The 24702-nt window shown below is 50.4% G+C and overlaps 2 protein-coding genes across 2 annotated transcripts; one reads left to right on the top strand and one right to left on the bottom strand.

The window, feature by feature from the left end:
- Nucleotides 1-911: 911 nt before the first annotated feature.
- LAJ45_03930 (uncharacterized protein) lies at nt 912-23521 on the top strand (the record flags this gene model as incomplete). Its single annotated transcript, XM_046113512.1, has 19 exons — nt 912-1427; nt 1517-3760; nt 3950-8387; nt 8443-8604; nt 8666-8821; nt 8874-9029; nt 9093-9374; nt 9435-13183; nt 13246-15483; nt 15541-17413; nt 17463-18618; nt 18673-19712; nt 19773-19807; nt 19863-20598; nt 20662-20835; nt 20903-21864; nt 21920-22874; nt 22930-23425; nt 23515-23521. 19 exons carry the CDS (start codon nt 912-914, stop codon nt 23519-23521), a joined length of 21375 nt encoding a protein of 7124 aa, XP_045973241.1.
- Nucleotides 2386-2745, bottom strand: LAJ45_03931 (uncharacterized protein; the record flags this gene model as incomplete). The annotated part of the gene is made up of 1 exon (XM_046113513.1): nt 2386-2745. The coding sequence occupies one exon, from the start codon at nt 2743-2745 to the stop codon at nt 2386-2388; it is 360 nt and encodes a 119-aa protein (XP_045973242.1).
- Nucleotides 23522-24702: the final 1181 nt, after the last annotated feature.

The raw sequence follows: 24702 nt of genomic DNA on the forward strand, positions 1-24702 counted from the left end.
TTGAAATCAAAACAGACCCCACCGACCGACCGCGCGCGCGTGAAGGACACAGACGTATTCATCATCATCAGCAGCAGTAGCATCATATCATCATTATCGACAACCACCACCACCACCACCACCACCACACCATAACCACCACCACCACCATAACCACCACACCGGCACCCCCCCCCCCTCCCTCCCTTGGACCGTGAGACAGACAGACACATTCGGACATCCACACACCATATCTTCTCCCCCCAACAAATTCTATCCGCCTCTACAATCATCTATCTTTTTTTATTTCCCCCTCCCACGCCCAACAGAGGGAGATATTCACGACTTTTTTTTTAAACGAAACGTTGAACGAATCTTTCTCTTCCTAGGTCTCTCTATCCTGGACACGAGTGTGCACGGCGTCTGTTATTTTTTTTATTATTGGACTTCTAGACGCCTATCCATCTCTCTCTTCCATTCCTCTGCCCTGCGTTAGCTGGCCAGCGGAATACCGAGTTATCGACACGCGCAGACAGGGTCTTGTCTTGCCTTATCCACGTAGGCCAAGGTCCTTTCTTTCTTTTAGTCGAGTTGGGGACAGGAAATAGAGGAGAAAGACCAGAAACGCTTGATTCTTTCCGCGGGAAGAGGAATCACAACCAATTCTTCAGTGTTCAATTTCCCATACATATAGCAACTCCTAGGTTTTACTAGCTACTATTGCTACTATTCACAACATTTTACGGCCTGTTACTTTTCCATATCTGTTTTGCATCATCGCCAGAATCATCAATCATATCTACAGCTTAGCCATATCAATCTACAAACTAAAGTAATACCCGCAAACACCTCCAACACCTCCAACACCTCCAACCCGCCAATACCCACCCAATAACCATCCATATCCACAACCCAACCACATCCATCCAACCATGTCCACCAAAACACCAAACCCGCCCGCCCCCCCGCCCCCAAACGGCACCACCACCAATGGCACCTCTAAACCCACAACCAACATCACCACCTCCACCGCCAAACCCACCAATGGCACCACCACAAACACCTCCACCACCAATCGGGCCCCCGACAGCAATCCAGACTACTACACGCCCCCCGACGCCTCTTCCCTCTACACGGGCGCCGGCGGCTCAGGTATGTACAACCCCGCCTTCGCCCCCCCACCACCGCTCGCATACTCATCGCAGCACCACCCGACAACCACAACGACAATCCCAATGCCGCCGCCCTCGCCGTCGCCCTCGACGCCCGGCGGAAGCAGATACAACCCCGTGCCCGTCCCGCAGATCAACCCCTTCTTCCCCACGGCCGCGGGGGCGAATTCGAACGTCGCCGTCGCCCAGGTGCCGGGCGTGAAGCCGCAGGGACAGGTCCAGCAGCCGTGGCAGATGCAGATGCACGCGTCGCACCCCTCCGCCGCCGCCGCCGGTGTACAGCAGGGGGGCCGCTGGTGCATAACCACCCACCGCACACCCACACCCACACCCACAACCATAACCATAACCATAACCACCCACAGCACAATCACACCCTCCACCCACACACCACCGGCGGCGGCGAAGCCGCATCCTACTTCACCGGCGCCTCCGGCACCCCGCACACGCACAACCACGACCCATCGCTGCCCCCGCCGCTCCGCCAGAGCTTCAAGAAGCTGTGGGAGTCGCTGCGCGCCGAGGAGCGCCACGCGGTGGGCCAGTACGAGCTGTACAGCGAGATCACGGGCGTGTGTGCCGCGTGCTTCACGCCCGGGACGAGCTACACGCAGGCGCCGCGGCCGCACCACTACGGGCAGCGGTGGAGCCGGCGGAGGGGCGCTTGGCGGGTGCGCAGGACGCGGAGGAAGGTGTGGCTGCCGGTGTTTCGCAGGGGTGAGCACGGGGCGGTGAGTGCGATGAGTACTAGCAGTGATAGTAGTAGCAGTACGAGCAGTAGTAGCAGTTCGAGTAGTAGCAGTAGTTCGAGTAGTAGTGATTCGGGCATGTCGGAGACGACGCGGCGCAGACGGACGCTGGCGCGCGCGATTAGGAGGGAGAAGAAGGTGCTGCGGAGGCAGGAGCTGAAGGAGCAGCGCGAGCAGGCGGGGTATGGGACGGTGGTGCAGAGGCGCCGGCTGCCGAGGCGCAGGAGCAGTCAGGACGAGGCGGGCGGGTCGATCATTGGCAGCTGGTTCGCCTCTCGAGATTCAAAGAACACCGCCGCGGCGAGCAGCAGCAGCAAGGTGCAGAATACCACAACAGCCATCAGCACAAACAGCAAGCACTACCACACGGCATCGCAGACCTCCATCGCCTCCAGCAGCGCCTCTGCCAGCGGCGGCGGGCCAGCGCTGTTTGAAGTCTCCTCCTCCTCCTCCAGCGCATCCGACGACGGCCTGGCCTACGGCCGCTACTCCTCCTCACCCTCCTCCCTCGGATCCTCCTCCCGCCGGCGAACAGGCTGGTTCTTCCGCTCCCTCAACTCCTCCTCCGGTAAGAAGAAGAAGACAAAGTACGACTCCAAAGGCAAACGCAAGTCTAAATACACCTCCTCCTCTTCATCATCATCCTCATCCTCTAGCTCATCATCATCCGACGACGACGGCCTCGCATACGGCGCCTCGCGCACCGCATCACTAAGGAGCACCCGCTCCGTCGCGTCCTCGCTGCGCTCTGCGGGCTCCCGCGTCTTTGGCGTGCGCCGCCGGCGCTCATGGGACGACATGGGCACGCCCGTGACACCCACGAGGCGCACGGGCAGCGCCGTCATCGGCGCGGGCGCGGGCGTGAGGCGCTCCAGCTCTGTCGGCTCGCGCAGCTGGTGGGGCGGCGGCAGCAAGACCAACACCACCACCACCACCACCACCGCGGCGTCCACACAGGGCGGCTGGTTCTCTGGCGGCGTGCGCAAGGCTGGGTGGTTTGGCGGGGCTGGGACTGTTGTTGCGAGACGAGAACGTAGTCGCAGTCGGTCGGTGAGCTCGGTGAGTAGTAGTGGCAGTGAGGTGTGGCAGGAGGGGATCGAGGGCCACCGCAGGCGCGAGGAGGCGGCGCGGTATGGCACCACGACGGCCGCAATCGATATCACAAAGACCAGCAGCACCAGCGCCATCTCGAGCACGCTGATCGGTACGCAGAGCCACCACGCCGCCGCCAGCAGCACACAGATGGAGAAGTCGCACTCGACGACGGAGCTCACGAGCAGCCGCGAGAAGGCGCGCAAGAGCAGCATCTCCACCTCCACGACGGTCGCAGATACGCAGAGCCAGGTATTTACGACGCTGCCGAGCGGCGAGCGGCGGTCGACGAAGGAGGTGTGGGTTGACGGGCGGTCGGCGGGGGCGGCGAAAGGCGCGGTTGTTATTGTTGCCGGTGGTAGTGAGTCCCGCCGCGGGAAACGGATGGCATCGGTGGACGGCGGCAGCAGCAGCTATGAGAGTGCCCGTCACTCACAGTCTGCCTCGCACTCGCACTCGCACTCGCAGTCGGCATCGCAGATCAAGACGACTACTACTACTACTACTACATCTAAGAGCGGCGGCGGGTTTTTCGGGGGCCTGTTTAGCGGCCGCAGCGAGACCATCTCGGACCGGAGCAAGAAGGAGAAGAAGGAGGAGAAGGAGGAGAAGAGGGAGGAGAAGAAGGAGGCCAAGAGGGTTTCTATCGTCATCGATGAGGGCGGGAAGGGGGGCAAGGTGTTTATGGGGCGCGACGGCAAGATCAGCCGCGGCGAGGAGTCGGAGTCGGAGTCGGGGCCGGTGAAGTTGACAAAGGTCTATCCAATGGTATGAGCTTTTCTCTCTCTCTCTCTCTATTCTTTTGCCTTTTCCTTGCCTTGTGTTTTATTCTGCTTTGCTTTGCTTTCTTGCTTGTTTCGTGCTCTGTGTTTTTTTCTTCTAGTTAGCTAGTATAATAAACAAAAACATAAACTAATCAAACCGTCCACTCTGCGCGCTTCTCCGGTGAACATATAGGCTACCAATGATCCCACAGTATTCGAGCCCGCGCCGTCCTCCTCGACGTCCTCGACCACACACATTGCGCGCCGCGAGGCCGTCACCGAGTCTTCCAGCTCTTTCGTGCGGGAGGAGTCGTCGTATTCGGCTTCTCACCAGCAGCAGCAGCAATCATCATCTCACTACCGCGAATCGTCGGGGACGAATGTGGTTGTTGGCGGATTCACGAATGTTGCTGGCAGTGGCAGTGAGCAAAAGAGGCCCTTACCAGTGCCTATTCAGCAGACTGTCAATGCCCCGTTGCAGATATTACCTGCTGCGACCACGACTACTGCTACTAATGCTACTTTTGCTTCTACAGCTTCTGCAGCCCATGCTCTGACTTCTTCTGCTCATGCTGCTTCTACTTCTACTACTAATGTTGCGACTGCTATCACACCGTCTGTTACTGTCCCCATCACGCCCACGACCACCACCATGACCCCAATATCAACCACCATAATCAATAATCACAACACCACAATCCACCATACTACCTCAAACATTAATGCTAATACCAACAACACCTCCATCTCAAACACCAACATCACCGCCCTCCCCGTTCACTCCGTCTCCACCGGCGTTGTCGAACTCTCCCACTCCCACGCCAACACCGCCGGCTACAGCGCCACCCTCGTACAAGACGTCGCCGCCGCCACCGCCGCCCAAGTCGCCGCCGTCTACGCCCAGGAGCGCGCCGACCGCGAGGAGCGCGAGCGCCACGACATCATGAGCCGCGAGCGCCACTACAACAGCGAGCGCGAGCGGTCCGAGCAGATTCAGCGGGAGCTCGCGGAGCTGCGGGAGCGCGAGGAGCGCGCGGCGCTGGCGCACAAGGAGAAGAGTGAGCGTGAGGAGAAGGAGCGCCACGTGCTGCGCCTGGCGATCGAGAAGAAGGAGCGTGAGGAGGCGGAGCTGAAGCTGAAGCGGGAGCGTGAGGAGCGTGCGGTGGTCGAGATGAAGAAGAAGCTGGAGTGGGAGGCGCGCGAGAAGGCGGAGGATGATGCGGCGAGGCTGTCGAGGCAGAAGCAGGATGAGGAGAAGTTGTCGGCGATTAAAGGTGAGGCGGAGAAGTTGTATAGGGAGTGGTGCCGACAGCAGACCTTGCAGCGCCTGCAGCGCGAGAAGGAGAATGACGAGCTCTTTCAGAGGACTAAGAAGCAGCTTGAGGAGCAAGCAAGAGAGCTTGAGAAGCAGGCTGCGGCACAGACGGCGGTTGAGGAGGTCCAGGCGGTCGAGGTTGAGAAGAGGTTTAGGCTTGAGAAGGAGCTCCAGATGTCCAAGGATGAGGAGAAGAAGAGCGAGTTGCGCCGCGTTGCGGTCAGCAAGCAGCTCGAGGAGAGGGCGGTCGAGATCCAGAGACTCCAGGAGCAGAAGGAAGCCTACATTGCCGAGCAGAAGGAAGTACTGGCTACTCAGCAGCGGGAAAGCTTCATTTCAGGCACCGAATTCCAAAAGAAGAAGGATGCATATGTTAACACAACAATCCAGGGCAAATCATCGCTCGAGGCTCAACGCATGGAGTTCTTGAAGGAGCAGGATCGTCAGGCTCAGGCGGCTAGGGTTCTGGAGGAGACTCGCAGAATCAAGTTTGAGTCCGAGATGCACAGCAACAGGCATGAGCAGCAAACCATCGAGATCCAGCGTACCGAGATTGTCCAGGAGCGCCGAAAGACGGTTGAGAGACTGTCAATGCTTGAGCAGACCGTTGTTGAAGCCCATAGGTCGAGGGATGAGTCTAAAGTTCGTGAAGTGCAGCAGCAGATCCAGATCGAGAAGGAGAAAGAGACCAGGCTTAGGATCGAAGAAGAAAGGAAGGCCACGGCAATCAGCGAACTTAGGAAGCAGGAGGACTTACGGGTACAGCGTCTGGAGCTTGAGATTGCCGATGAGAAGAGGAGGGATCAAGCCGCACTGATTGAAGGACAGAAAATCGTAGCCGCTGAAACTGAAGCGAAAAGACTGCAGCACGACCAGAAGGTCCAACAGCTCGATTCACTAATCCGCGCCGAGAAAGAGAAGGAGAGTCAGCTCAAGAGGGTGGAAGGCCAAATGGTCCAGGAACAAATGCAACAAACGAGATTCAAGGAGGAAAAGACCAGGGAGTACACTGCTCAGGTTCAGGTCGAGGAGAGCAAGTCTATGCAAGTACAGATCGAGAAGCAAAAGACCTCGCAGGTCGAAACCGAATTCAGGCGCAAACAGGAAGAAACCCAGGATATTGCAAGAAGGGTTGCATCAGAGGCAGCGAGAATTGAAATGCGAAAAGCGGACCAGGAGAGGAGCCAAATGGAGTCGAGAAGGGAGACAAAGACGCGGGTAGAGACGGAGCAGACTATTGAAGCGACCGAAGAGAAAATGCGACAGGTAGTCCGAGAGTCCGTGTCTGGCATGGAAGCCCACGAAGAAGAAGATGACAAGAATTTGACAGAAGAGGAGAAGTACATCAGGGACGAGGTCCGGAGGCGTTGGGAGAACGAAAAGAAGGAGCAGAGGCGTATCGAGCTCCAGAAACAGCTCGAGGACCTTCAACGACAGCTGGCCGAGAAGGAGGCCGAGAAGGCAGAACAAAAGCGGGTGGAGAGGGAAAAGAGGCGTGCCCGCAGTCGGGAGAAGAGGGCTCAGCCTGGGTACCAAGAACGAGAGGTCAAACGAAGCAGAGAAAGATCCAAGAAGCGCGACAAGCAAGCAGAAGTAGCTCGTCATGAGGAAGTTAAGTTTGTCCGTGAGCATGCAGGGCTAGATAAGACTGAGGAGAAGGAGAAGAAGAAAAAGCGCCCCTACAGCACATACGATCCCCTACCAGAAGGAGACATCCCCGGGTTTACTGAAGGAAAATGGACGGTTCCCTATGGAGTTCCCCAGCTCATCGAAACGCCGCCTACACCACCTCCGGGCACACCAAGATTTCCACAACGAATCCACTGTTATGGGAGTTACTTTCCCCCACAGACTGATTCGAGCATTCCGGTTATCCCACCGCCCCCGTTTTATTTCCCACAGCCGGTAGTGGCCGCTGAGACTTCCGAGGATTTCGAGAAGAGGAGCCAGAGAACCTCATCCGAGTCTGCTTCTAGATCACAATTGGTCGCCGAGACATCTGCCGAATTCGAGAAGAGGAGCCAACAAGCTTCCTCCGGCTCTATCGCAAAATCTGTGACTATTGCCGAGACATCTGCCGAATTCGAGAAGAGGAGCCAGCAAGCCATATCTGAGACTGCATCAAAGACGGAGATCTCACGATCATCGACCTCTTCTGAAATCAAAACAGCTGCGGAGACTGCGAGACGGGTTGAACGCTCCATTACATCTTCGGAGTTCGAGAAAATGACTGATAAGAGTTCTATTGTGGACGTAGCAAGAGTTGAGCCGGTCAGGGCTGTAACTACCTCCGAAATTGAACACCCTTCAGGAACTGCTGATATTGGCTCTTCAATCACAAAAGATCAATCGGTGACTTCTACCGAGGCGGCAAAAACCTCTTCAGGATATGGATGGGGTAGTCTTGGTAGCTTTGGATCTGGGCTTGTGAAGGCAGCGGCCTCAGTTATTAGCGAGACGCCGTCTCTTGTCACAGGAACTCCTTTTGCTGGAACGCCCGCCGCCCCAGTACCGACAGTGCCTAATCTTGGTTCTGCGGTCATTGGCTATGAACAAAAGAGTGATTCTCAGCAATATGAGCAGACGGACTCCCAACAGCAGCAAGAACTACGTAAGGATAGTCAAACCCAAGAGCTAGTTTATCAAGGATGCCAACTTCCACCCAACTTCTCCATGGAGCTTATTACAAAGCCGCAGAATGAAGTCTACCAAGGTCCCCAGGTTCCCCCTAACTTCTCCTTCGGAACGCCTGACAGAACTGCCGATATGCTTTATGGTCCCGAGCTCCCGCCGTACTTGACCACTGAGTCTTCTAGCGCCGTGCTCCAAAGAACAGAGTCAGAAAGTCTATCTTCTCAATTAAGCTACCAACAAACCTCTTCAGATCACAGTGTCCAACAGACTACTAAGCCCAAGTTCTCCGAAGTGGAGTATGGTCCGAAATTGCCTCCAAATCTCACCACGGAAAACCAGTCATCCCAGAGCTCAAAAGCTCAGTCAATCTACGAACAAATGTCTTCTGACTACATTCGCTCCAAGGAGTCTTCAGATATCGAATACGGCCCTGCCTTACCTCCAGCTTGGTCCCAGGGGGCACAGGACTCATCCGAATTTCGATCTGGAGCCAGTTACCAGCGCTCGGAATCGGATCACAGTCGTCAGGAATCCTCACAAGTCACCTCAAGGGCCCAAACATCCCAAGAGAATGTTCATGATTCAACCGGGGAATTCCGCTTCCCTGGTGCATTCGACGACGAGGAGGTCGCCCCTGATGTAGTATTGCCACAGATTCCACGCAGTGAGAAAACTTCGTCTAGTATGTATTCGGCCCTTTAATTGATAAGCATGGTCATTATTAACGTCTCGTATAGACCCTATCTATCGCCATACTCTGGCAGACGAGGGTCGTTCTGTTTCCGAGTCTATTATCCAAAGTCACTCAGAATCTGCATCTCGTGAAGAATCATCATCTTTCTCTCGAGAGGTGGAATCAGATAGGAGGCAAATAACGCAAGATAGCCAAACCCTGCCCGGTATGTTTTTTCTCCCATGAAATCTCACTCGGGAAAAAAGCATCATCTGATTGTAATACAGCGTCTACCAACCGCCCCGCTATTTTAGGGGAAAATCGTTCTGTTTCTGAATACTCCACGGGTGTTTACTCCTCGCAATCGGCGTCTAAATCCACATCTAGCATTACACAGGATTCAAGAGTTGAGCATGTGTCACACGAGAATAATTCATCTACTGGTAGGCGCTCCTGGATTTTAATGTGTTCGATGATGAACTGATGGTACTGTAGTGACTCCTCATCGCCCTGCCCTTGCTAGTGAGAGTCGGTCCTTGTCCGAGCCACCAAAAAATATTCACTCTAGCGGATCTACATCCAGAATAGCATCAAGTTTGTCAAAAGAGGTTGACTTGAAAGAAAGTTCACGAGAGGATCAAATTTCATCAGGTAAGTTCCTACTTTCGGTTTAGATTTAATATTGAGGTAAAAATTTACTGAACAACTCACTAGCACACGTTAATCGTCCCACACTCGAGAGTGCTCAACGCACTCACTCCGAGTCTGCTTCCACTCTCTACTCTGTGGACTCCAATACTACATCAACCTCCACGATTTCAAGGGATCAATTCCAAACACCCCCAACCGGCTACACAAACGAAAGTACTCCCGTCCAAGGTGCACCAATCTCCAGGCAGCAACCATCCCCGCCCAATATCTTTGCATTTGAGGATAACGAGGCGTCAACCACTCCAACAGCAGCAATTGGAACGGGAAGAATCGTTTCAGATGACGGTAAGCGTTTGACACGGGAGGAGAAGGACAAGGATAACGAATTGATGGCCATTGCGGCAGCCTCCGCCGAAGCAGTTGGCTTCGATCCTGGTTTGATCCTTGGTAATATTCAGCCCCACAGGCTTAGCACTGTTATCGAGGCTGGAGAAACAACACCCGTAACTACCACGGGCCGTAGACCAAGCATTATTGCCAGGCCTCGCAGTGCCTTTATCGAGGAAATTGAGGATGAGGACAGCGCAAAGGCAAAGAGACAGCTTGGCCAGCATGAATTTTCCGCAGAGGCCTATCTATCTCAGGCAGAAATCCTAGCTCGCGAGGAGGCTAGATCTCGATCCGAAGAGCAATTGGCAAGCGGTTCGCATTCGGTGCATCAAGATGAGCCATCGGTGCCGCCAACTGTACCAAATCCCACATATTCATCCACACCCGAAGGTTTAGGGCCGAGGCAAGAACCCGCTCCTCCGCCGCGACCAATTGACGCGCCAGCCAACCCTCCGGAAATCCCGCATGCACAGTCAGCGCCGCCGCCGGAAGTTATACAGGAGAGGAAAAACCGTGCCCACGCTGTTACAAGAAGCGGCCCTGCAGCTAGATCTGCTTCTGTCTCCGGAAGTCTCAGTTCAACTCGTGAAGAGGAGGAGCCCAAGCGACCTTCAACATCCAGATCATCCTCGCTCTCGGGGTTCTTCAGACGAAAGAAGGACAAGGATAGTACCCCTAGCTTAGCTGACAGTGGTGTAGGTCTCGATACGGACGATGGCACAAGGAGGGGAAGAGTACCAAAGAGTGATGAAGAAGAGGCACAAATGAGAAGAGAAAGGCAGGAAAGGGAAATGGTAGAATCTGAAAGTAGCCGCGGTAGAAGGGAAAGGGTACCATCAGACCAGCACGCAGCTGAAGAACCTCTAAATCTTCCAAGGCGATCTATGGAAAGCGTGATAACAACACATGAGTCACAATCACATGAGAATGAGCCACATTATGACAGACATTCACGACGGTCAATCGACAGTGCATACCGAGGCCAAGAGGGCTTCAGACCTGCTGAGGGTGCAGATATCGATGAAGAGGAAGGTGGTTCTAAGGCGGAGACGGAGTCTTTGCGCAGGGCGAAGTCTAAGGTCAGGAAGGTGGGGAAGATATTTGGATGGGCAAATAGGTCTAAACGTGAAAAGAGTTCGTCAAGGAGTCGGGAGCCATCTCAAACGCGCGGAGAATCGGTGGGGCCAATGCACAAAAGATCGGGCTCTGACGCCAGTGGACCAAAAGACAGGCCCGGTAATCCAAGGCACAATACCGAAGAATCAGAGCAATTTACTCCACCGCGAGGGTCGGGAGCATCCTCTCTAAGAGACGTGGATATGGGCTATGACATAGTTGGAGGTGAAAGCTTTGCGCCCACACCTAACCGCGACGAACCAGAACCCCCGATCATCGATGCAGCAAGCCTTACACAGCACATTGAAGCCAACATGGCTAAGGCTACACAACATGCTGAGACTAAATCTCTTCACCACGAGGCATCTCCTGTAGAACCCGCAGAAATACCTGAGCGGCCAAAGTCAGAACGTAAATTGAGTGATATGAAGAGTTTATCTGGAGTATTTAGGGCCGCTCGCCAATTCAAGAGATCAACCACAACATCTCGTATTCCCACGCAGGGAGAGAGACCAGCAGAATTGACTAGAGCTGATACTGATAGCAAAAGTTACCGCCCATCATCATCCTCTGGGGGAGATAGTATGCACCAGAGCGGTTTTACTCACAGCTCACAAGGGAGTGGAGAGGGCCAGAGGGTAGCGGGGGATGCTCCTTCAAGTTCAGCGGCTGAGGACTCACGTGCTCCTTTGACAAGCGCAAGATCTGGGTCATTGAGAAGAAAGTCGACAAAGTCGTTGAGAAGTCTATCTGAATCACAAGCAGGGAGCGTAGGGCAGAACCAGGCCGCCGAAACAACGGACGATGGGAGAGAGTCAGATTCCAACATTCGTCTTCCAAGGAAGAGCGCCAGTATAGAGAGAAAGGTGAAAGAAACTGCCAATTCCCATGCCCATAATCACGACGGGGAACCGGTAGCTAAGTCTTACAACTATGTCGAAAAGTCTACTTCTGCTGAGATGCTAACTCGTTCCGAGGGAGTTGATCTAAGTAGCGACTTTAGGGGACAGCATGAAAATACGCAATCGTTCTCCGAACCCCCTGATATCTTCGACGATCGAGACTCCCCGCCATCTAATGAAACCTTACCGATAGAATCATCACCTAATTCCCCTCTGTACAGCCCAATTCAACAATCACGCATTTCTGATAATATTTCATTTTCTTCTCGTACTCCATCTCCTATTTTAAAGTCTGCCGTGGTTGATATTTATGAAGAACACCCGGCTTTACCTCAGAGCAGTCCATCGTCTCCTGACAATTTTTCTCCCATAAATCAAAACATACATTCAGAACAACTCCTAGCACACGATGAGGAGATCCCTGCCCTTCCATTTAGCGGGCTTTCTTCATATGTTCAAACCCCGGCTGCCGGAAATTTTCAACCCCAGTTTGAGAGCCAGACACAATCCCCTTTCATGAATTTTTTTCAGTCAGCATTTCATAATTTCTCAGAAAACGCCACAAGTAGTCCTTCATGGGCACAGCTTCCTAATGTCTTCTCAGAGGAGCGTTCTATCTCCCCCAAAGATATCTCAATTCCAATCACCGAGACCCAACAATTTCCTCCAACAACTTTGGGTGATTCATCAGAAAACAATATTCCAGAAACCTTTGAAGAACACCCCGCCCTACCGCAAACCGAAGAATCGATACCCCTAATCCAAAACCCCGAACCACCAACCGTACCTAATTTCATCCCCGAGCCCTATCCGGCACCGGTTGAAGCCAATTCTCTCACATCTGAAGATCAAGGTGATCGCAGCATTGAAGTCCCACCGATTAGTTCAATCTTCTCGGGTGAGCCAAAGCCCCTCCACCACGATCATCTTGAAGATACAATACTTGCCGTGGATGATCATTCCCCATTGCCAATTGAAACAGTCACCGAGTATAGCGAAGATGGTAATCCAATCAAAAGTAGCCCTCCATCTCCAAATCTTTCATCAGAGGCCTCGGGAAACCGTCAACTTCCGGCCTCCGGACTTCATGAATCTCCTGATCTTGAACAAGTATTGAGCGGTGAGACAACCCAAACTGAGGAAGAACAGCGGCCAGTAGACCCTATATTCGATATGCTTGAGACCCTCCCGGCTCTTCCCGACTCACCTATTGAGGAGTTCGGACAGTCAACCAAAGACCTACTCTCATCATATGAATATGATATAGGAAATGATCTATCTGCGCCTACTCCTAGCAAACCAGAGACTCGATACAATGTCCAGGAACAGCCGGAAGTAAACAGTAACCAATCTTCTCCGCATCTTCCAGACCTGGCTCCCGAAGACAGTCACTATTTGTCAGAAAATGGGCCACACATGCAAATATCTCAGGTTGGAAACAATGTTGCTCAATCACAATTACCGCCGCTACAGACAGAATTCCAATTCCCCGATGTAAATGACTTACCACAGTTGCCGCCCAGCAGCTCCTCATCAGCTTCCCTTGACTGGGTTTCAGCTGGATCGCCATCTGAAAATGACCCGGTCTCCGTAGGTCTTGGGGAAACTTTCACCGCACACTTCCTAAGTCAAGACGTATCTCCAGTATCTCCAATTGCGGTGTCCGCCGTGGCCTCCGTGGCCGGTCTCGATACCAGTTCTCCTAGCCAACCCGGCTCTCCAAGCCACTCAGAAATTGAAAGAAATGTAAGACCCAGCCTCATCCGCAAATCCTGCCACCGTATCAAGTAACTAAGGTGATTACCCAGGAACCAACTATTGAAAATATTCCATCAACTTCGAGACCTTCTTCGCAACTACCTGACATTTCCAATGATTTACAGTCCACAGAGTTTGTATCCACCAATACAGCCGATCTTTCCGAGCTGCCAACATCAACATATTCAACCTTTGAAGAATCCATTAGATCGGTGGATAGTGCCTCACCCTCAATCGTGGCTGAAGATGAGCTATACACAAGAAAGCCTGCATCCCCGATGTTAGCTACTGTTCCAGACAGCAACGAGCAGATGTATGAACCTGAGCATGGTACATTATACGATCTTCCAAATGAGCTCTATGAAATTCCGGATATACCAGACAGGGAGTACACATCATTATCCCCTATCTTCGAGGAGTCTTCGGTATCAGCGATCAGTAGGGCAGCCTCCGCCACGGCAGGTGATGACTCTCGATCTCTCGCATCTATGTCTTTCAGCCGTTCAGCATCACCAGAGGTTTCGCGAGCAGCTCCCATTGACCGCTCACAATCACAATATGAAGATTCTTTCGAATCTAGAGACTACGAGGATACTACTTCAACAGGGGCTCTATTGCCAACAATCATAGAAATGAGTCCGGAAGACCTCCGACAAGAACCACAATCGCCTGCCCTGGGGCCATTGCTTGATAGCCACCAGTCCGAAGCCCAGCTACCACCCACGGAATATGAGGAGCAGCCCGAGGCTCCTAGTGCACAGCTTGCTGAGCATACAGTTCAGAATGAATTGACCATTACTGAACTTGAATCCGAAAATGGTCGTGATTCCGAGGAAGATTCCCTCATGGTACGGGAGCCTGATTTTGCGCCCACTGAAAACAACCTAAAGCCTGAGAGCCAAGAAAATGGGCCGGTGAACGAAGAAACAACCTACCGCGAACTAGAAGTTCAGGCCGATAATAGAAAGCTCTCGGTGGAGGACATATTCCCGGAACCAGCCGATATTCCTCTCCCCGGAGACGGAGGAACCTGGGATCACCTAACCGAAGTATCTGTCGAACCCATCGTGGAGGTGCAAGAATCCAATATCGAGCAACCGATTGAAGAACAAACCCTCGAATACACACTGCCCTCCGATATCGAGCCTAAGCATTCTAGTCACTATTCATCATTCATCGAGGCCCCACTCCAAACCCCGGAGCCTACTAGTGTCCTTGCAGAGCCAGAAAACGTGCCATTGCCCGAGGATTCCCCAATCCTAATGCCAGAAGAACCTGAGACGACCCTTAACTTTGAAGGGATCGAGGAGTCTGCAACAGTTCAGAAGCCAGAGGAACCTAAGACGGCCCCTAAGTTTGAAGTAACCGAGGATCCTGCAATAGTCCAAAGGCCAGAAGTTATTGAGGTAATAGAGGCAATAGAAACTCCTGATCCTTCGCCAGAACCCATACTGCCAGAATACACCTTCGAAACTGAGAATGAATCCCGTCGCCAGTCAATGGGTGCTTTCGACCTCTCTCCAGTCTTGGAAACCGAGGAGGAACCGGGTGTAGAGAGTCTGCTGAGCTTTGAGGGCTTCCCAATCTCAGTATCCGAACCCAGAATGACTGAAACCTTAGGAGGTTCAAACTCAGAGTCAGAAGTCTTGTCAAAAGAGGATAGTACTTTAACCTTAGAGCAGGAGCCCACAACGACCGAAACGCCCGAACAACGCCAGGAGATGGTCGTAGGAAGTCCGTCAGAAGAAAATGCATTTTCAGATTATACCCTTAAAGTTGAATCTGAGCAGGAATATATGAGTAGATCAGATCTCGATGCTAAACCGGCCTCGCCAGTTGTAGAAAGTATCGAAGAATACATGGAGCCGGAGTTTTTCGAGCTACCCAATGAAGATTCAATTCCTCTGTCGTCTTCAACAGCCGAGCCTACTACAACAGCCGAGGTCATGGAGACAGAACCTGAGCACCGGAGCCACGGCAACCAGCCAGACTACGAGCTTCAGGAAGAGCCTGAATTTGAATCAATAATTCGCCGTTTCTCCGTTGAGGGCGCTCAAATCTTGCCGCTTCCGATGAACGATGATGAAAGCCCTGCCCCAGAAATAAACGTGGCACCACCCGAAGATACCGTGGATATCTTGCCCTCGGAATTTGAAGAGATTCATGAGACCCAGGATTCTACTGAATCTATCACTCAGGATGTATTCGAGCCAATTGTTGCGCAACAAATTGAAGAACAGTCTATCCATCAGCAAAGATATAATACGCCTCCTCCATTGGAGATTCAAGTAAGTTGGCTGTATTAATTTCATTTTGTCTTTTACTGACAAGTCTCCCAAATGTAGTCAATTACACCAAGTGCACAGTTTGAGTTTAGCAAGGGCCGCGAAATTCCAGAACCGAGGGTAGAAAACGACACAGAAATAGATTATCAGGAGGAGGGAGAGAAGGAAGGGGTGGAAGAGGTTGAGGAGATGGAAGAGGTTAAGGAGGAAGAGGCCAAGGAGGTGGAAGAGGTTGAGGGCCTAGAAGGGGCGGAAGAGGTGAAGGAGGCGGGAGAGGTTGGGGAAGTGGAAGAGTTTAAGGATATAGAGGAGGTGAAGGAGGTAAAGGAAGTAGAAGAGGTGGGGGAGGTGGAAGAAGCGAAAGGGGAAAAAGAGGAGGAAAAGGTGAGTGAGCTGGATGAGGAGAAAATTAAAAGTGAGGGCCATGACGGAGAGAGGGAAAAAAATGATACAGAAACCATGGAGGACCTCGTTCAGCCGGAGGCTGAACCTATCACATTCGAAGCCGGAATCAACCTTACCAGAGATAGCTTAGAAAAAGCAGACGCACAAGAACCCAACACTCTCTCGGCAGAGGTTGAGGATGATGAAAGTGATGCCTGTGAAGGTGTCAAACTTGAAATGCCATCTGAAACCGAACAGGAATTCCTGTCGATTCAAAAGGAGGAGAAAAATCACGAGGACCTAATCACTGATGAGTACACAATCTCTGCCATTGCACAATCTACCCAACAATCTCCTTATTTTGAGCAGTTTCCGATCACCGAACAATATCCCGTTGAGCAGTCTCCCGTGGTTGACCAACCCGCTTCCATTGAAGAGCAGTCGCTCGATATGTTTGACTATATCTCCTCAGTCGTGGAATCTACTGCGCCAAAAGATAATTTTCAAATGGAGAATACGATTGACAGTGTAGAGTCTCCGAAAGATGTATCTGTCTTAGAGGATAGGAAAGAACAAGAAGCCACCCCGGAAATGCCAATGGTCGCTCAGCAAGAATCAATCTTCGAGGAACCTTTATTGGAAAAAGAGTGGCAAGAGGAAGGGGAAGAACCAGCAGAGAAGCATGCCTATAAAGATGACGAGGGAAATGTTCTAGCTGAACGCGAATTTACTACAGAACATCTGGTCCAGGAAAAACAGTCCGGTAGCCAATTTGAACACCCTGCACACCCTGCAGAACCCGAGGTAACCGTGGAGGAGGCCGAGAAGATATTCGAAGAGACTTTTAGCTCTGAGCCAGAAACCGATAACTATGTCCAGCTTGAAGAGAGCCAGGTCACGCAGGAGGCCGAGAGGGTCGAGATGCTCGCAAGAAATGAAGAGGGCCCAGTTGAGGATGAAAGAGCAGCAGATCACCAAGAAAGGAATCGGCCCCAACCAGTGTCTCCTGGCCTCGAGGGGTTCGTTGATATGTTTGATTTTTCGTCGCGGAAAAGCACTTCCCCAGATAATACCACCGGGCAGTTGGAGAGGGAGGAACCCAAAGTAGAGCAGGATGACATGGTTGAACATACAGAGTATGAAGGGTTCAAGGACGTCTCTGAACACCCCGAAACCTCTGTGAACGTTCCAGTCTCACCTGGGATTCGGCCAATTATCGAACCAGAAACATCTTCGCCATACCTCGAACCTTCTCTGCCTGAGCATGCTGGATCCTTGAGCATTCTCCCTGAAACACAAGAACGTCCCCACGATGAGGCAACTCGGGGAAGTAAAAAGGATGATCTGAGCAAACAGTCTTTGGAACAATCAGAATCATTCGTGGATTTTTCGGCATTACCTCTATTCCAGGAACCAGTGGAGCTCTACTCTCCCAAGGCCGGGGGGCTTGAAGCTACAGACACCGCTATTATCGAACCAAATCTCGATATCCCAGAAGTTGCCGCCAAATTAACAACACTACCACAAGAGAGCAAGATTGAGGGAAAAGGTATGACTAAATCCGCATAGTTCCTTGATATTCCTACTGATGTCCATAGCCGATACTCCAGAAAAGGTCCACACCCCTGTCGAGGATGAGAGAGTTCCTATCAAAGAGACTTTACCGTTCTCTACTCCCGATTTTGGGGTCCAACATAGTAAAAGCATTGCAGGTATTGGACAGTCAGATATCCACCTCGAGAGCGAGAACATTGTGAAGCTGCCTTCGCTTGAGGCAGAAGTGTTTGCCAAGCCATCTGATTTTCAAGAACGAACCCACGGATTGGTAGAATCAGCACAAATGGCCAAGTTTCAGCCGCGTGAGTTAAGCAGGCCTGCTTCTCCTGTCACAGACACCGAAAATATCCGCAATGATAATGAAGAGAAGAGTCAACTTCAAGAAAGCTCGGTATATGGCTTAAACGAAGACAAACCATCTCTCGAGACTTTCCAAAGACCTATTATTGCCTCGGCCTTGATTCCTGAAACAGATATTCAACGGTTTGAACCTCTATCACCCAGCGAAAAGAAAACTCGGGAGAACAAATTTTTCGAGGAAGATGCCGAAGAGTATATATCATTAAAAAATGAACAAAACAAGGAGAACGAACCCCAAGTGCCGTCACCAACTCCAAAGGGTCTTGGGTCATACCAAATTCCTGAGGGGCTGGTAGAGTATATCCCTCCCCCTGTGGCTGCAAAACTAGAATCCCCTGATGTTCCAAGTGCTGCTGTCGAAGAGGCTGCGCCAAACACTGAGACCAGGGAAGACATCGTATCGCCTCAGGAAAACGTCATTCAACAGTCCGAAGTTGTTGAGGAAAACCGTGCGGCGGGACATGAATCAGTACCGATGAAAGCCAGTCTCTCCGTGACATCAGTACCAATGACGCCTACATTATCAGAAGTTAATAAGAGAAGGTCGAAGAAGGCGAGACAGAGGGAAAAGAAGAGGAAGTCGCTTCAGGGAGCTGATATTTCTGGATCTTCTGTAGTCAGCGCCGAAATGTCAACGACTCCAAGTGTTGGAGATTTTTTGTCTGGGGTTCCCATCCTGAGAACACTTTCAACAGGGGGTGGATCTCCCATTACTAAAACTCAGCCTGCAACGCCAGTGGTGAGCCCGAATAAGAATACAGGGAGCAAGGTAGTTGAAAATTTTGAACAAAGAGAGAATGAACGGATAACTAAAAGCATGAGCGAGGGATTGAAGCAGTAAGGATGGATTTACAACTCATCTATTTACAATATCACTAACTTTATTTCTAGGGAGGATAAATTATCAGGGACAGACAGTCAGGATATCCGGGATCGATTCCCAAACGATCACCGCGAGAGCCCAATAGCAGATAAGTCAAAATCAACATCATCCATTAGTACAACGGAAGTAGAAAGGTCAAATCAATATGGGAGCGAAACCGTGGATTTTCCTGCAACCCATCAGGAGTCGTCGATAAGCATGCAGGAGGCAACAAAACCCGCCGAAGAGTCCATGATCAGCCAGTTTCCAGCCGCACTTGACTTCTCGGCCCCAATGGTTGAACCGAAGACACTTGTAGTAAAGGGGAGGCTAGGATCTGTATCTAGTACTATAACTCCACCACCACTCACCACTACCCATCAACTTACGCCTGCTTCACCATCCCTGGTAACGCCTGCGCTAGGTTATGGTGATTTACTTGAGTTCTCTAAGAGGAAACCCGATTCTCGACCAAGTACTCCTCGGGCCCCTCAAATTGTCATTAACTCGATAGACTCGCCCAATGGACCCGACATTCTTCCGTTTCCTGGACGCCGCTCGCCCAAGGTAGATGTCGCTCACTTGCGCCTACCGTCTGATATTCCCCGAGACCCAGGCCTTCCACAAATATTGCGACAGGAGTCTTCACAAAGTCAATTTACCGGCGGTGTCTCGCTATCAGGACCCCAAGATTTTACGTCCCCGGACCCACCTTCACTTTCGACCGCCGCACGTAACTTTGGCACTCCTAGTGCTATTATATATGGTGACCCAGAGGACGAAGACCCAAGTTTATCATCTTTTGGTGATGGCGAACTCCAAGGGATCCCAGTCGCTCAAGTTGGGCTACGTAGTCCTATGTTCACCTCCAGCTCCAAAGCTCAAGGTTTCCTCAGAGCAAACAACGCCCCAAGTCAGAGATTCCCATCTCCAGACAACGACATTGATGGGGACACTCCAAGGGTCGAGGAAAACAGGAAACTTGAATTGGCGCCGTCACCGTCAATTGAGGCAGAGCCACGAGCGGAAGAAGTTGATAAGGGCGAAGGCGGGAAAGAGGGAGAAGAGGGTTGGAACTCACTTTCTTGGATTGCTCGGCAATTCAAAAGCTAACAGTTATCCGGAATAGGGATTGAGCTTGGAGATCATGGCTCCCATGATAGAGTGAGTTTAATATCTGTTCTATAACTTGCCAGCACGTTACTAATGAGTCGAAAAGACTGTGATTACCACACTAGAAAACGAAACCGCTCAATCCGATAATAATAATAATAATAATGAAATACCCGCAATTAATATCCCCCCTCAATTTTCTGTCTATTCCAAGGAAGCCGAATCAGTATCAAAACAAGAAAACACAAATACATATCATACTGTGGAAGCCGAGGATCCTCTATCTCAAACTAGTACCAATAATCCAAACCCCACAACAGCATTCCCCAATCAATCTTCAACTTTTGACTTACCAACCGAAAGTTTTACGACCGTCGAGCTCCTGTCTGGAGACCAGACCAAAAGCTCATCTACGACTCCTCGACAAATACTATCACCCGAGCAAGCACCCATTCTCACTCGCACAAATTCCACCGAATCAACTTCCACCGAATCATCTTCCACTCCCGAAGGTGTATCTCTCCACCCACAATCTATAGAAGAAACACCATCTGCATCATCTCCTGTTCTAGAAAACCTCCCTCGAATACTTCAAGAATCCTCTGGACCCCCACCATCAGAAACCGGAAGTCAGTCGTGTTTAGACGAGGATACCCGCATTCCACTGTCTGAAGCCTCATTAACACCGCCGCCACCTCTCACTCACTCATCTTCTTTTGAATCGGCAATTGAATTCTGGAAGCGCCGATCTCTCCTTAGCACCGCAGACTCAATACAAACACCTCAACTCAGCCCATACGCCGAATCTGACGTTTCTCTACCAATTTCTATTCTCCCAAAATGTAATAGCCCAATCCCCCCGCCCCTGCACGACTTTAATTACTAATCCATCGCATGTCATGTAGCACGAAGATCGTCATCTATCCGACCCCGTTCTCTAGTTGAACAGAACTCAGAGCCCCTAAACACAAAAGCAAAGGGTCACTCTTCTAGCTCCGAGAACACAACCGAAGCCACGCCACCTCAGGCATCTCTTGAACTAAGAATAGAGAATCAAAATATCAAGGATAAAGTCACGGGTAATCTCTCTTCGCGCTAATAACCCCTTATTGTTTTACATCTCTAACACTGGAATATCACATGTAGTTGAAGCAGATCAGTCGTACCAGGTATCCGTCAGACAGGGGTCCGACAAAAACAAAGCACAGGTAGAGATCGATCTTCAGGCGCCAGCTTCGCTTACCTCAAATCAAGAACGGCGCTTATCTCAGACTGTAAGCCTTCAGAGTCAAGACTCGTGCGACTCGCTTCGAACAGTAGTTACTAAAGACGGCCGTGCGCCCTCACCTTCATACCCTGATCTGGTTCGCGAACCGACTGAAATCCAAGACTCTGGAAAGGTTGCCCCAGAAACTGGAAAATTAGAAATCCCAAAAAGGATTATTCCAAATAAACCCTACGAAAGTGTTTTTGGTGGACCAGCAAGAGAACGAAGCATATCCGATCCTTTCTTAACCAAGGAAGATACTCAAAATAACCTGCAATCATTCCAGCTCTCGCAAAGAACTCTCGATCAGCCCCTCACATATTCAGGGAGACCACTTGCGGAAGGAGAAAGAAGAGAAAACTTTGGATCCCCCGTTAAACTTTCCCACCCCCCGAAAAAAGGTCTCTCTACCATCATCGAACAGAAACCTGAAGAATTTGTGAGGCCAAGCCTGCCCAGGTCGAACACAGCAAAAGAGCGCAATTTCACTTCCACTGAAGAATTTGTGAGGCCAAGCTTGCCCAGGTCGAAAACAGCAAAAGAGCGTGACTTCATTTCTACTGACGACTTACTATCACGTCTCCCAACACATCGGCCGCTTCAACGGGCCAAAAGATTAACTCCACTCACACTATCTTCAACTCCACCACAAATAACAAGAGTTCCCTCCGAAAAAATGGATGTATTAAAAAGAGGCGAGCGGAGACGAACTGTCACTCCGTCCTTAAGACGCGCGGGCAGTCAGCTCGACAGTCCAAATGCGAGCACTGAACACATTATTTTCGGGGGAGGTGATTATCAGCCCCAGCAAGGAAAAGTACTGCAGAAAGCCGATTTATATGTGAGTTACCTTTTATGAACCGTCGCGTCTTGAATCCAAAACTCATATCTTTTAGGAATCATGGGGGGACAAAGCTAGCGAACCAAAATCGCCAACCCGGCCACCAAGTATAAGAAGGAGACAGAGTATGCAAATCGTTGACTTGGAGAATCGCCTTGAAGGTCTTGCCGCGGAGAACACTAGCTTAATTCAAGAAAAGGCCAATGTCGAGAAAACACTCTCTGAATCAATTCAACGGCATAGGAAAGATACAGCGATCTTCACCAAAGAAATCGAAGAAGGGAAGGCACTCCTCACAGAAAAAGATAGCGAGATAACAGAGTTGAGGAAGAAACTGGACTATTACCATACAGAGGTTCAGAGACTTAGTCAGGCTAACAGCAGCCTCAACAAGACAAACACAAGCCTATCAACATCCTACAAGTTTAGCTATGGAGCTCTAGCTGGCAAGTACGAACGTAAGCGGGAACAGCTCGCTATCTTATCTAAGGAGCATACCGAACTCCAAGCCAGTTTCGCCGAGGTACAGGCAACCATGGAGAACGTAATTCGCAACCAATTGAAAGAGAAAGATTCCGAGCTCGAAAGGTTACGAGACGAGTTGACCAAGGCTAGAGAGGAAGTGCGTAAATTACAGCAACAGGTCACAACAAGACAAGACAATAAGTACCTTGATACCAAGGACCTGCATCATTTCTCTAGCTCGTGCCAGCAACTCTATAGCTCACTCAAGATCTGGTGTAACCAGTTTTCAAGCTTTTCAATTGGAAAGAAGTGTGTCCATGTTCACAGACTAAAAGATGAGGCTGTCAGGGACCGAGTGGAGCATGTTATGCTTGACGATAGAGGGGTTCGAAGAATGCTTAAAGATGACAACAAGAGGTCTGAAGTGTTCATGGCGATCACTATCAGGATGATATGGGAGCATGTGTTCACGAGATACCTCTTTGGATTGGAGGTTGATGAACGAAAAAAGCTAATCTCCTTAGAAACGACCTTGGCCGAAGTTGGTACGTATAATAACTATTGCCCAAATGGAGAAACCACTAACCAAACCTGATGTAGGATTACATGAAGCTGTTCACCAATGGCGGTCCACGACTTTGACTCTCCTCTCAACCAGACCAGCTATCATAGCCAAGCGCGACGCAGATACAGAAGAGATTGTTCAAACAATATTTAACCTATTGAACTTCCTTCTTCCACCTCCACCTCAGTACCGCAGCTTAGCTATGGAGTCGCTTCGTAGTCTTGTACAACATTCTGTTCAATTAGCCGTCGAAATGCGAACTCAGCGTGCCGAATACGTCATGAAGCGCCCGCCTCGACCCGATTACGATGATCAAGGAGAGGTGATCAACACGGTACCCTTCGTAGCTTCTAGCATGCAGAACCGCGGGCCAGAGCCGATCTCAGCTCAAGAGCTCGAGGAGGAGGGCGCAACAGTCAAATTGATCCTGTTCCCACAGGTCATTCGTCGTGGCAACGAGTATGGGGAGAACTACGAAACTGAGACTACTGTTCTTCCGATGCAGGTACTCGTGAATAGGCCCCAACTCAGGTCAGAATCTCGCGCCTCCAATAAATCAGTTAGCTCCGTTTGGAGGGAACAGCATCATGGAGGTGTATCGAGATTAACACCAATTGCAGACTCTAGCCCTATGGAGACACCGAAGACAACACCTGAGAAGGCGAAGGTTGCGGCGCAGAGCATCTTGCCTGTGATACCGGAGCAGACTATACGCCTTGTTCAAGAGGATGCGGCAGCGTCAAGAGGGTACCCATTCCCGAACATTGAAGATTGATGATTTTGATGAGACTTGGTAGACGAGGCAATGGTTTATTTAGATGGTAAATATGGGGCGTATTGTAAGCTATAATTTGTTTTTTGGTTATTTTTTGTTTTATTTTGCTTTTGTATTTCATATTACATATAGTTAGTTACCCTTTGCCTTCTACGTATCCATTTCAGTTTATTTTCTTTTTGCTTAATTTTGCGTCCTGTTTTTAATCTGTGTGTAGAGGCGGTTTATATACCCTGTACATTTCTGTTTTTGGTTTTTTACATCATTTACTCCAAAAACGAAAAGAAAGAGAGAAAAATCGCGTTGGTTTTATTGCTTCAGCTTCTGTACCAAATTTATTTCGCTTTTTCTTAGGTTGGATGGGGAGGGTTTGGGATGGGATTTCTGGATCGGTTCCTGAGATTTTCACCTAGCTACTTAGTCAATAACTATGATTTTCTGTTATCCTTCGATCCGTGATCATGACTATCGAAATTATATCACATCTTAGAAGTCGCCGGTCAACACCGAGTGGGAAAATAGGCAAAAAGAGGTTCTGAATATTATTAAAAAAAGTCCCAACTTTAGCTGATGTACTCTGTATTTTCACAATACAATGTCCTTCCATTACACAAATCTCTACAGATCCAGCTTTCACGACACACTAGGCTATACTCACTACACGGAGCTATAACGCCGGTTCTTAAGAACCAATCAAAAAATGCCCGGACCGCCCCATATTTAAAAGTAGGTCCCAGACATCGCCATCAAAAAAAAAAAAAAAGGAAGAAAGAAAAGAAAGGAAAGAAAGAAAGACTATAAGAATACTATAGAGAACTAAAGACGTGGTGATTGTGGAATTACATTCATTGGATTCTGCGCGTAGGGTTCCTAATTTCATATCCGCCCAAAAATATATTGTTAACTATCTATAGGGTTAGGGCTTTGTATGTAAAAAAAACACAGAGTTAAGTTTAATCTCCAGGCATATTCTGGGAAAACCAATTTCCCCTCCTCTTCCACAGTGCGTCTTGTGGGGGGGGGGTTTGCACCT

Source organism: Morchella importuna (genome assembly GCF_003444635.1).
Source record: "Morchella importuna strain M04M26 chromosome Unknown Morimp01GS009, whole genome shotgun sequence".
NCBI lineage: Eukaryota > Fungi > Ascomycota > Pezizomycetes > Pezizales > Morchellaceae > Morchella > Morchella importuna.